The sequence below is a fragment of the Bos taurus genome, chromosome 6, assembly GCF_002263795.3.
Source record: "Bos taurus isolate L1 Dominette 01449 registration number 42190680 breed Hereford chromosome 6, ARS-UCD2.0, whole genome shotgun sequence".
Classification (NCBI taxonomy): Eukaryota; Metazoa; Chordata; class Mammalia; order Artiodactyla; family Bovidae; genus Bos; species Bos taurus.
The window spans coordinates 66796443-66810451 of record NC_037333.1 but is presented as its reverse complement, the minus strand read 5'-3'; the positions used below and the strand labels follow the sequence as shown (position 1 = coordinate 66810451).

At 41.6% G+C, this 14009-nt stretch overlaps 1 protein-coding gene across 2 annotated transcripts in view; it reads left to right on the top strand.

The window, feature by feature from the left end:
* TXK (TXK tyrosine kinase) overlaps positions 1-14009 on the top strand; it is a 61755-nt gene that overhangs the window by 8539 nt on the left and 39207 nt on the right. The window contains exons 3-5 of one of the 2 annotated variants that reach the window (XM_024993092.2): positions 11299-11353; positions 12359-12461; positions 13163-13368. In XM_024993092.2, the coding sequence (XP_024848860.1) occupies positions 11299-11353; positions 12359-12461; positions 13163-13368 (364 nt within the window). Of the gene's footprint in view, positions 1-11132; positions 11354-12358; positions 12462-13162; positions 13369-14009 lie in introns of those variants that run through there. The other variant, NM_001206148.1, reaches the window with a different exon arrangement.

Genomic DNA, 14009 nt, shown 5'->3' with positions numbered 1-14009 from the left:
AATAAAAGTCACCAGCCATCTATTACTAGCAAAGTTGTTATAAGCAACCAGCCAGTTGTTATAAGCAAACTCAGGAGGAGTGAATTTCACTTGGCGCACTGATTCAAAACGAAACTCTGCCATCGGAAACGCCCGGAGATGAACGTGAAGTTATACACATACAAACCTGAAAACATTAGAAACGCGCCAGCTTTGTTCCCAGACAGCAATGGCCCAACAGCTCCTGTACTTGGGCTTATCTGTGGGATTGAGAGCCTTCGGGAGATGTGAACAGTGGTGCTTCTCCCATTTGCTCCCTTCTAGCGCCCCCTGGTGGAAACCCGTCCCAAACCGAGCCCTGCCTCAGCCATGTGCGCAAGGCCAGAGGTGGAAAGGAGACCTGCGCGGATGGGAGAAGGGGGAGCAAGCCTTCACAGGAAAGAACGAGAATATCAAATAAAATGAGAAGCCCAACTCCCTTATCCGTGAGAGACGTGCCAGTTCCTAAAGGTCACAGAGATTACGCCGGGATGTGATGCCCTTTTCCTGATTTGCTGGTACACGATAGATAATTAAAGACATTTGCTGGGGAATAAGCAGCAGATGAAAAGAACAGCGCAGATGTAAGCCTGGGAGAGGAAGCTCTGATTACTTTCAGTGATAATCCTCAACCCTGAGTATAACCTTCCAGCAGGCAAATAGTCATTGTCTGTCTCTGGGGCGTTTTAGACAGTCTCTGGCAAAGGCCAGGTATGCATGAATTTCTGCCTAAATCGGAAATTTTACAAAGGCGCAAAAAGGCTTTCTCTTTGCAGGTTAATGAGAAAAAATTCAAAGAATAGCTTCTGTAATCACTGTGGGCATTTGGCAGTGACTTCGTTTATTCATTCACCTGGACGACCTGTGATGCTGTAAATAGAAAATGACCATGAATCCAATAATCATTGTCATTTACTTTGGCATGAATCAACACTTCAGTCTGTAAGCAGACATGCCAAGTGTCTTGAGAGTCATGCCAAACAAGGATCATCAGGAAGCTGTTTGGCTTTTACAGTTTGTTTTTCACTCACTCATTGATAATTCCCTGGGCAGCAACTAGTTGCTAGTAACTGTTTTGTGCAGAACTGGAACCATAAACAAGGCAGAAGTGGGCCTCCCTGCTCTCAGCTGTCCTTGGCCTTCAGCAGTGATAGAACAAAACCTTATTGTGACTAAAGTCATGGCAGAGTCGGACCTTTATTTCAAGGCAGTTGTCTTTGCTATTGAATGAGGACAAATAATTTTTTTTATTGGAGTATAGTTGTCTTACAAAGTTGTGTTAGTTTCTGCTGTACAGAAAAGTGAATCAGTTATATATATACACATATATCCCATATATGGATATTGGATTTCCTTCCTACTTATGTCACCACAGAGTATTTAGGAGAGTTCCCTATACAGTAGGTTCTCGTTAGTTATCTATTCTGTACGCAGCAGTGTATGTAGCAATCCCAATATCCCAGTCCATCCCACCTCCCTCCCCACTCCTTGTTATCCATGTTTGTTCTCTATGTCTCTACTTCTGCTTTGCAAATCAAATGAGTATTTCTGAATAATCTTCCTCCTAAATTTTAGGCTGCAGAAGAGAGTAAAGATAACTGAGAGATTGTTGCTGGATTTATTATCCACTCTGCTAGTGTGTAGTCATGTATTATAAATTCAGTGAAGAGGGCAAGGCCTTTTCCTAGTCCCCAGATATTATGTCTGCTGACAAATACCAGCAATTTCCCTTTGAAAGGTCTATATATTTAATTTAAGGAAAAGACCCCGATGCTGGGAAAGATTGAAAGCAAAAGAAGAAGGGTGTGGCAGAGGATGAGATAGTTAGATAGCATCACCTTACACAATGTGGGTGAGCCTCATCTAATCGGTTGAAGGCCTTAATAGAGCAAAGACTGATCTCCACTAAGCAAGGAAAAAGTGGGCCATCAGCCTGCCTCTGGACTCAAACTGCAGTTCTTCCCTGAGTCTCCAGTCTGCCTCATCAGATTTTGGACTCACCAGCCCTCATAACTGTGTGAGCCAATTCCTTAAATCAATCTCTCTCTCTCTGTCTCTGATCACTTTGATAAATATGAGTGTCATGCCTACAAACGTGAAAATGCCTTTAAAAGAAGCCCTGCAGTGAATGTTTACTGTTACATCAATTTACTCTCATATCATTTACACCTTCTGGAGAGCTGTTGATAGTTGGAGGAGGGCCCATTAGAGTCCTGAGTGGGGCAAATAGGGTAGAGAATACTGAAGGTCAGCTCTAACCTACTTGGCCTTCTTCCCATTCTGTCTTCAGAGGGAGAACCGCAGTCCGCTTCTATCTGTTTACCTTCAATCCACCCTGTGAATACACAGTACATGAATGAGTTCTAGGAAGCTGAGTGATGGGAAAGGTGCGAAATTAAATGGCTAACTGCTCTGTTCTAGGCATTCCCCTTTGCTAACTTACCCAATCTTCTCATCCACAAGAGGAGGCTCATCATTATGCTCATGGACTCAACCAAGCTCTGTGGCCTTAAATTTGTGCTTGGTTGCTTTTTAGGTATGTGGCTTTGGACAAATTACTGAACCTCTCTGTTATTCAGTTTCTTCTGTTCAATGGGGATAATAACATTCAGTTCAGTTCAGTCACTCAGTCGTGTCCGACTCTTTGCAACCCCATGAGCTGCAGCATGCCAGGCCTCCCTGTCCAACACCAACTCCCAGAGTTCACACAAACTCATGTCCATTGAGTCGGTGATGCCATCCAACTATCTCATCCTCTGTCGTCCCCTTCTCCTCCTGCCCTCAATCTTTCCTAGCATCAGGGTCTTTTCCAATGAGTCAGTTCTTTGCATCAGGTGGCCAAAGTATTGGAGTTTCAGCTTCAACATCAGATCTTCCAATGAACACCCAGGACTGATCTCCTTTAGGATGGACTGGTTGAATCTCCTTGCAGTCCAAGGGACTCTCAAGAGTCTTCTCCAACCCACAGTTCAAAAGCATCAATTCTTCAGCGCTTAGCTTTCTTTATAGTCCAACTCTCACATCATACATGACTACTGGAAAAACCATAGCCTTGACTAGACAGACCTTTGTTGGCCAAGTAATGTCTCTGCTTTTTAATATGCTGTCTAGGTTGGTCATAACTTTCCTTCCAAGGAGCAAGCATCTTAATTTCATGGCTGAAGTCACCATCTGCAGTGATTTTGGAGCCCCCCAAAATAAAGTCTCTCACTGTTTCCACTGTTTCCCCATCTATTTGCCATGAAGTGATGGGACTGGATGCCATGATCTTCATTTTCTGAATATTGAGGTTTAAGCCAACTTTTTCACTCTCCTCTTTCACTTTCATCAAGAGACTCTTTAGTTCCTCTTCACTTTCTGCAATAAGGGTGGTGTCATCTGCGTATCTGAGGTTATTGATATTTCTCCTGGAAATCTTGATTCCAGCTTGTGCTTCTTCCAGCCCAGTGTTTCTCATGATGTACTCTGCATATAAGTTAAATAAGCAGGGTGACAATATACAGCCTTGACGTACTCCTTTTCCTATTTGGAACCAGTCTGTTGTTCCATGTCCAGTTCTAACTGTTGCTTTCTGACCTGCATACAGGTTTTTCAAGAGGCAGGTCAGGTGGTCTGGTATTCCCATCTCTTTCAGAACTTTCCACAGTTTATTGTGATCCACATAGTCAAAGGCTTTTGCGTAGTCAATAAAGCAAAGTTTTTCTGGAACTCTCTTGCTTTTTCCATGATCCAGTGGATGTTGGCAATTTGCTCTCTGGTTCCTCTGCCTTTTCTAAAACCAATCTGAATATCTGGAAGTTTATGGTTCATGTATTGCTGAAGCCTGGCTTGGAGAATTTTGAGCATTACTTTACTAGCGTGTGAGATGAGTGCAATTGTGTGGCAATTTGAGCATTCTTTGGCATTGCCTTTCTTTGAGATTGGAATGAAACCTGACCTTTTCCAGTCCTGTGGCCACTGTTGAGTTTTCCAAATTTGCTGGCATATTGAGTGCAGCACTTTCATAGCATCATCTTCCAGGATTTGAAATAGCTCAACTGGAATTCCATCACCTCCACTAGCTTTGTTTGTAGTGATGCTTCCTAAGGCCCACTTGGCTTCACATTCCAGGATATCTGGCTCTAGGTAATAATAACATTAATAATAACAGTATTACGTTATTATTACAGTAAGATCTTACTATTACACATTGAAATAGTGTAGGGAGTGAGCTGTGTGTATATGTGTGTGTGCTCAGTCACTCAGTCATGTCTGACTTTCTGTGATGCTATGGACTGTCCATGAGATTTCGCTCCTCTGTCCATGAGATTTCGCAGGCAAGAATACTGGAGTGGGGTGCCATTTCCTACTTCAGGAGATCTTTCTGATCCAGGGATCAAACCCGAGCTCCTTGCATCTCCTGCATTGGCAGGGGGATTCTTTACCAGTAGCGTCACTCCCATAGGGTGTGAATTAGTATATGATAATAAGATCTTACTGTAGTGTCTGCATATGGTAAAGGCTTTGTTGGTAGGAGTGGGGAACTGCCTCTCTTAGAAGGTAGGTTTCCAGGTGAGTTTCCTGAGTAGTTGCCCCACATCATATTATTGCTACAAGAAAATTGAGACATGATGTGACTTCAGGTTACTCTGACCCTAATGATCGCTCAACTCCATATCTGTCCTAACAGAGAAAAAAAAATTTGAACACCAGTTTCACCATTTCGTTTAGCATCTCATGGATTGATGTTTGATTTCGGATAAACTGCTGTTTCTTTTTCTCCCCCCACCTCTCCTTCTTCTTCTTTTATTATATCTGGAACAAAATGTTAGTTAGACTCATGACCTACTATAAGCTCCGGAAGCTGTCTTCTTCAGCCTTGCTGTCCCACTTAGTGAAAAGGACGTGGTCAACCTAGCTTTCTCTGCGGCCAGCATCAAGCTGTGAGATACCATGTGGTAGAGTGAGTTACTGAGAAATAGAGCCTAAATGTAGTATGATGGTGTAGAGATCAGGAAGGTGTTATTTAACAGTTATCTATCAGGTTCTTGTTCTAAACAAGCCTCTGATGTTATGGACAAGACAAAAAAGCATGCAACACAGACCATGAATCTAGCTCAATGGTTACAATCTAGCTCAATCAGTGGTTCTTAACAAAGGGTGATTTTGCCCTCAGGGGACATCTGACAATGCCGCTAAACATTGCGGTGTTCACACCAGTGAGGGGGAGGTGGGTATTAGAGGGGTGATGGGGCTGTTGCCGCTGGCACCTGGTGCATAGTGGCCAGAGATGCTGCTAAACATCCTGCAATATACGGGACAGCTCCCCACAACAAAGAATTCATCCATCTAAAGCGTCTAAAGTATCAACAGTGGTGAGATTGAGAAGCCCAGTGAGCGATGAAGGCTACACAAAGAAATATAAATGACCATGGAAGATGGTACCTAATTAAGAGCCACAGGGCAAGACAGGTCACAGCGCTTTGGGAGCCTGAAGGAAGATTAAATGGGAGTAAAGTACAAAGGAAGCCTTTTTCAGGCTGGAGGCAGAAATAGGCAAGATGTCTGTGAGAACAGCAAATAGAAGAAGTTGGTGTGATAGGAATTGGTGAACAGTAAGAGTCAGGATGGGTGATCAGATTTTGAAAGGCCCTGAAAATAAGGAAAGATACAATCTTGTTGCCATATGTTGTTGAGAATCCATTTTATCAATTTAATTTTTTCTTGAGGATTAACTGACCTACAGTATATCAGGTGTAGCTGTACAGCATAGTGCTTTGGTGCTGCACTGTGCAGGGCTAAGCTGCTGCTGCAGTCGTGGCTGACTCTCTGTGGACTGTAGCCTGCCAGGCTCCTCTGTCCTTGGGATTCTCCAGGCAAGAATACTGAAGCAGGTTATCATGCCCTCCTCCGGGGATCTTCCCGAGCCAGTGATTGAACCCGCATTTCTTATGCTTCCTGCATTGGCAGGTGGTTCTTTGTCACTAGCGCCACCTTGGAAGCCCAGTGATTTGGTACATGTATACGCTGCAAAGTGAGCGCCGCAATAAGTCTAGTTAACGTCGGTCAGCATACCTGGTTACAGTGGAATTATGAGAAATTTTAAGATCTCATCTCTTCGCAACTTTCAGAAACGCAATACAGTATTATTAACTATAGTCACCGGAGAGTCATTTTAGATGCTGAGGATGTAGAGCAGCTGGTTAAGATAGACTTTAGGGAAATGAGTATATAGGGTGTACTGAGGGGAGGAATTTGACCAGTGGGGAATTTGACCAGTTTATTCAGTCACTGAAACAGGTTCAGAGCAGACTCTGGAGTGAGCCTGCCTGGGTTCTAGTCCTGGCTTTCCGCTTATAAGCCCTTGACTCTCAACATCTCTGTGACTCAGAGTCTTCATCTGATAAATGGGACTTCCTTCATGGGGTCATTGTGAGAATTAAGTGAATTAATGCAGAATTATAGGTGTGGGCTTATGAGGGCTTGGACTAGGCTGGTAGCAGGGCAGAGAAGAAGTAAAAAGCCGAATAATTTGAACTGAATCATGGAAGTTGGATATAAAGATGGGGCTTGGACAGAATCCATGATTTTGATGGACTCATACACAGACATAGGAAAACTGGAAAGGGGAAATGATTGGCTAGTTTTCTTATTAGGGCTTGGAAGGAAGATGATAATTCTGATTGGGTAAAAGGTGAGACAGTTGGCTGAATTAGAGAAATAAAAAATCTTTGTATCTATCACTAAAAATCATATACATTCAAAAAGTTTCCAATCCTAGAATAGGTATCTAACTAGTCACAGACCTACCTGATTTTCTGGGTCTTTGCTTTTTTTTTTAATTCACAAATTTTAGTTTTATATATTCTGTATTGAAGCATACAGAAAACTATAGAGAATAAATATAGCATGCCAGCAGTTATTCAAGGAGTAACGTAACCATTATAAATACTTAACTTCAATGATATTCAATGTTCTAGCTTATATTAGAACCTGTGACCATGAAGATCATCGCTTACCTTGCCAGATCATCTTACAAAGGTTTCTAGGCTGCGTACAGAGTTTATTCTGCTTTATTGTGACTGAATTGTTCTCTGTCTTCAGTAGTTAGTGACTCCGTTCTACAAATACAGTCAAGGTCCTATCTTCTCTTATTTCAAGGACTTTCATAATCTTACATCCCCACTCTTACAGTTCACTACTTGTTCTACTGCTTATTTAGTTGCACCTGCTTATTCTGTCCCCCACACATTCAGTTTTCATTTTCCTGTTGGGATTGAAGCAAAGCAGGTGGGTGCTTTGAAAAAGTTATCATTTGATGCTCCTTCAAACTCTTTCATTCATATATTGATTTTGCTCAACAAATAATTGTTGAGTAATGATTAGGTGTCAAAAACTGTTCCAGCCTCTTGGGATCTAACTGTGAACAAAGTAGACAATGATCCCTGTTTGCATTCTAGTTGAGGAGACAGAAAGGGGAAAAATGATAAATTGCTTATCATGTTAGAATGTGAGAAATGCTATTTAAAAAAAGAATAGAGCAAACTCAGGAATCCTGAAGTTAGCAGGTCAATAGTCATGGGTCAGGGTACTCTTCACTGAGATGGTGAGATTGGAGCAGACTTGAGGAGTGGAGAGAGGGAAGACTGACACCTGAGGGAAGAATGGTCCAGGCAGAACAGAGGTGAAGAGCCTTTTCTGAGAGCAGGCCTGGCCCGGAAGCACTGTGGGGCCAGTGTGGCCAGTGTGGGGGGTAAATGAGCATGAGTGCACTGGGGAGAGGGATGAGAAGGCACCAGGAGGCCAGACCACAGAAGGTTTCGAGACTATTGTGAGAAAATTGGCTAAAACACTCTGTGAAATGGAGAGCCATTGTGGGTTTTGAGACAAGGAGTAGCATGATCTGACCTAGGTTTTAAATTAATTACTCCGACTGCGGAAAAGAAACCATAGGGGGAGTTAAGGGTAGAGCAGTAGGAAGTTAGGAGGCTCTTGGTATAATTCAGATAATGGACCTTTTTAGTAACAGAAGTCTTGCCTGGAGAATCCCAGGGACGGGGGAGCCTGGCGGGCTGCCATCTATGGGGTTGCACAGAGTCAGACACGACTGAAGTGACTTAGCAGCAGCAGTAACAGAAGGGTGGGGAAAAACAGTAAGATTTTAAAAACTGACAGAAGCAGTTGAGACCCAAAAGCCTAATAATACACAGTGTAGTGCAAATTTGTTGGGGGGGGGGACTCTATTTGAGTCTCCAGAAATCAACTTTGGGATGGAGAACAGATGGTTTCTTGGCTAAGGAAGAAAGCTATTAAATCAGAGGGGTAAAGGTGAATCTTTGCCTGATAGAAATGAGATGTTTGCCACTGGACTCCCAAGGTGTCTATAGCCCAAAGACAGAATAATGGCAGTGTCCAAATCGGAGAAAGGCGTGTTAGTAATACCTGAATCTGGTTTTGAAGGTCAATTTCAGTGAAAGGAAAAGGAAACAATATATAATTGATTACTGTCCTGGGTGTCTTTATTCTTATTCACCCTGTTCTATCCTGGAAGGATGACCAGTAGGAGTTAAATGTAGAACCAGCCTCCATGGTGGCTTAGTGAGCTTGGCTTCTTAGTATTCCTTCTCCTTGAAAAGTTATCTGTAGGGCTTAGTTCAACATGCTTCCAAGCTCTCTGGCTTCTGGTTGCTAAATGGCCTGCTAAAGCATCAATTCCTATGACATCTGGGAGACAACATCTTGCAAAGTTGGAAAGATGTTCTATAGGATACAGTAAATGTCTTAAACCAGCAGCAAATGTGGTGATGTCTTCATAAAGCTAGGATGCATGAGTCTGGCAACTGAGGAGGAAGAGATTGGAGTGGCCCCTCTTACCAACTAATAGCCCACTGGAATATTGTTATTTTCTTTCCCTGTGACTTTTGTGTTTGGTGAGCTTGGAGATACCAGTGCCCCAGAGAAGAATCCTTTTCTTAGGGAATATTGGGAGCTAAGATTGCCCTCTGACCATTGTGGGATTCTTGGTATCAGTGAGTTGATGGGCACAGAAAGGATTCAATGTATCAGAGATGAGTATCCCAATTTCCAGGAAGAAACTGGGTTCATTCTTTACAATGAGGACAAAGAGGACTTGGAAACTGAGGGGACATACTAGCTTCATTTCTTTCCTTTTGGGGATGAAGTAGAAAAGAATAGCTTTATTGCTTTTCAGGCAAGGAGGGGGATGGGTGGGTAGGTCACAGTGTTTCTCCCCTGGAGGCGGTAATGAGGAATTTTATAGGAATAGTTCAAGGAGCAGGGCATGATCAGCTCATGGGCATTCTTCTGATTGGCTAGTGGTGAGTCAGCATCATCAACTTCTGGTCCAACAGGTCTGGGGACTCCGTGCTTGTGGGCAGCATGAAGTTAACTTCTTCCATCTGGTGGGGGTTTCAGGACCTAATGAAGCTCAGTCTTGTTGTCTCATCACAGAAAGAATTCAGTGAGAGACAAAGTGATAGGTAAGAGGTGGATTTATTTAGAGAGAAACACACTCCACAGAGTGTGGGCCACCTCAGGAGGCAACAGTAGCCACTAGCTTCGTTTCTTCGTATTCAAAATAGTCCTGGGCAGTAGAAAATTGTAACAACCCCATTAAGAACACCTAAGGACCAGATCCTACAGGAATGAACATTTGGGCAATTCCAGCAGAGGAAAGCTCCTTCCACCAAAGTGTTCGCAAAGGCAAGAGGGCACAAGGAATGGAAGGTGACAGAGGGCACCTGTGATCAACTTACGACGCAGGATAGCTGTAAAGGTGGGAATGGTAGCAACCATGTCCTCTGTTACTCTTGTTTTCACCTCATTTCTTTATCTGATGTAAGAATCCTAATGATGGTTAATGTACCAAGTTTCAGGTGGGAGTGTAATCAAATTGACATCAGCTGGTGATAATATGTTAGCTGATGGGGCTTTGTTGCATCCTGTGTTCTGAGGGCATAGAGTGGATGCTGAGGGGTAGATTGTACTGGGTGGCTTCTGCTTGGATCCGTCTCTCTCATGTGTTCCAGGAGAGAAACTTTAGAGAAAACATCTAGTTTAACCTTTTCAACAAAACTGTAATGATAATAGATCTTGATTGCCCTCTTAAACATACCTGGCATTGTTCTAGGTGTTGTATAGGAACTCATTCAATTAATCCTCACAGTAGCCTTACATGCTAAGTATCCTATTATTCCCATTTTACAGATGAGGAAACCTAAGCACGAAACACTTAACTAGCTTGCCCAAACCCACAAAAGCAGAGATTAATCTCTGCCCCTGAAGGCTTCTCAAAGGGGATAGGTTTGATTTTCTTGTTTTTACAGATAGGAAAACAATGACTTAGAGAAGTAAAGGGACTTATTCCCGATATAGTCAGCACCCCACCCACCTCCAGCTAGAATTCATATGCAGCCCTTCCTAACCTCAAAGCTAATGCTCATGTCTAATGTACTCTGCTTTCTTAATAATATTTCATTTTCAGGGGCCAGTATGAGAAAGAGTTGCTGTGAAATGTAGGTTCTGTGCACATAAAACAGCTTTCGATATATTCAAAATTTATTTATGGTTTGAAAATAGGCAAATAATCTAACAAATAAAGATTAAGCTTGACAAAAGAAGTGTAAGAATGACCCAGATTTAATAAAGCACTAAGTAGTTAGTGCTTTCTTTAAATATTCATTTGTTTGAACCTAATCCATAGAAAGTTTGAGATCCAAAAAGGTAAGTGTATTTTTATACACAAAATATAAAAATAGAATAAACATGCTAAGTTATATTATTACATAATATATTACATAATATTATAAATATATTTAGTATATTTATATTACTTTATATAAATATATTTTAAAATATATTTGAAGAAATGTAATGGACCTAATTTAAAATCCCTGCTAGCAGATTCCCTAGGGAACATTGTTTTCAGAATCATATTCTTTGGTACATTTGTCAGCCGACATCAGCCCTTATCAATGTAAAGTGAATACACTGGTCATTTTTCATCCACTGACTGAGGAAATGCATGAAACCAGACCCAGAGATAAGAGCCTGAGAAGGGAAACCACAGTGGCCAGGGTACCAGTAACTTATTTTCGTGTTAGTGACAATCTTTCATCTTCTACTAGTGAAGAAGGGCAGGGTAAAGGTTTGCATGTGTAGGAAACTTTCTATTACCCATGCCCTCAGAGATTTCCTCCTTTGGAATAGTGCCAGCAGCCTCCTCTTTCCAATATCATGGATTCATGGCTTTCTAACAGTTGAAAATGATCTGCTTTTCAGATAACACCATCCAGTCGATTTTCTGCTGCTGCTGTTGCTGTTCCGTGCAGAAGCGGTAAGTCCGAGGGCAACTTCTTGGGTGGAATCTCCATGTTTCTTTGAATCTGCTGTTCATCTGCCTGGGAAACTCCTCCCATTTTTTCCCTACTGAATGGCCATTCATTTAAAGCTAGCGATAGGTCACGTGTCAGGTCCACGGTCCTTTCTCGATCCTCTTGGACTTAATTGCTCCTTCCATTGTGTTCCCAGAGCATGCGGCCTGGTTCTCTATTTGATTTTTGTTTCATGCGTGCTATTTATGTGTCTGTGTCTCATTCTGTAATTTTTACCTTTTAAGGGCAAGAATCCTGTCTTATTTGAGGTTCTCCCTGAAACTACCAATGTGTTTTATACTTTGGTGCCCAGTAAATGATGGATAAAGATAAAAATCCAGGGTGCCATGATAATAGTAACAGCCAGCATTTAATGGGAGTCCTGTATGTCAGACTGTATTAAACAGTTTACTTTTTTTAGCTCTTAGTAACTCTCAAAACCACCCTTTTTATTTGTTTGTTTTTACAATCCCCATTATACAGATGAAGAAACGCAGGCCTAGGGAGGTTACGTTGCCCAAGGCCACACTATAAAAATGGTAGATCTGGGATCCAAACTCATGTTCTTAATCGCTACACCATGTCTACTTTTTAACAATAGATGCTTTCAAATGAGGCGATGCATGTGAAATGTGAAACACTGCCTGACACAGAAAGGTCTTCATTATCGTGATTTAACTGTATGCCCTTAATAGTCACCAGACTCTGTATTGCCCGTGTGACATGTATTTTCTCAATTTTATTATTCATAGCAACTCTATATGCTCTTAGTGTCTCTAGTCCTAGATTAAAAAAAGTAAAATAAAGTTCTGAGAGGTCCCAGAGTACCTTGCCCAAGGAAATGGAGTTAGGAAGTCTTCTAAATAAAAAATAGGAAGAAGACTTCACTACTAGCTTGTTTATAGTCTAGTGGATTTATAGCTAAGAGTAAAATAATCCTTTGTAACGTAATTATTTTTCAATGACAGGCAAGTGAGGACACAAATAAGCCTTAGCAAAGATGAAGAACTTTCAGAAAAATACACACAGCGTCGCAGACCGTGGTTCAGTGACTTGCCAAGTAAGAAGCAAGTGAGTATCATTTTGAAGGGGGAGAAGGGGTAGAGGAAGGTGGCATTTTTAGGGTCTGTGCTTCGTGAGGTACCGTTTGCTACCCTGCCCAGAACCTAATGTCATGCTTGGCACATAATAAGTTTTCAATAAACTTTTAGTGAATCAACAGCCTAGAAGAAAGGGAAAGAAAATAAGACCAGTTAAAATGGCCTATTCTGCAATATTTTGGCAGAATTTGAAATTGGGGAAAAAATGCCTTCTGGCTATCACCATTTTGAGGCCAGGATTAATTTTCAGTTCAGTGTTAGAAAATAAATTTTCTTGGGAAGTTGATAAGCCCAAACACAAGCTTACAGCATATTAAAGGGAAAAGCTTTTTTTTTTCCCTCTCTCTCTCTCCTTTTTCTAAAGGAGAAAAATCCTTAAAGTGAAATTATTAAGGAGAAAATAACATTTTAAGAATTATGACATGAAAATATTCAGTGCCATGCTGGCAGGAGAATTTGTGATCTTGAGAATTTACAAAATGATGAGTGTGTTGCTGGATCTGAAAATTGTTTTGTAGTTAGTCATTTCCTATGTTTATACCACCAGGCTTCTGCTTTACTGCAGCTAGCTGGGAGAAACAAGGCGGCAGGCAGATGCTCTCTACCCTTATTCTTTTTTAGCTCAGATCACTTAAACAATAGTACCACGACTCATTCCTTAATTTTTTACAGTCCAACAGGGGCCATGGGCAACCATCAAAACGCAAGCCACTGCCTCCCCTCCCACCCTCTGAGGTTTCTGAAGAGAAGATCCATGTTAAGGCACTGTACGATTTCCTGCCCAGAGAGCCCTATGATCTAGCTTTAAAGAGAGCAGAGGAATACCTTATCTTGGAGAAGTATGATCCTCACTGGTGGAAGGCAAGAGACCGCTTGGGGTAAGACTGGTGGTTTGTCTTTACCAAATCTTTCCTCTTTTAGTCCCTACAGACTTCCAAAGTGTGAAATAGACTCCATTTAGTTTATTAGAGAAATAGACTCTGTTTATTTTCTCAAGGTTTATAACTCTCCCTTGTAAATGAAACAGAAGCTGTTCCCACACCTCTCCGTCTGTATGAATGGGCATTATAATGCTGTGATTTCAGGCAGACTCTCCAAACTAGGTACATGTGGCTTTATAGCCTGATGTAGCCACACACTGCTGTGTGTTTTGGGGCAAATTACTTACCCTCTCTGTTTCCTTTCCCTCCTTCCTTTCTCCCTCCCTCCTTCCCTTCCTTCCTCCCTTTTCCCTTTCTTTCTTTCTTCTCAGGTATAGCCACCAGGGAAGTCTCTATAATTGACATAGAACATTATATTAGCTGCAGGTGTACAACATAATGATTTGCTCTTCGTATTTATTGTGAAATAATCACTACAAGTCTAGTTAACATTCGGCAGCATACATAGTTACAATTTTTTTTCCCTTGTGATGGGAACTTTTATGATTTACTGTCTTAGCAATCAGACATGCAATATGGTACTATTTTTCACTTTTAATGCTTTTTAACTTTTTTAAATTATGAAACTAAGGTAACAC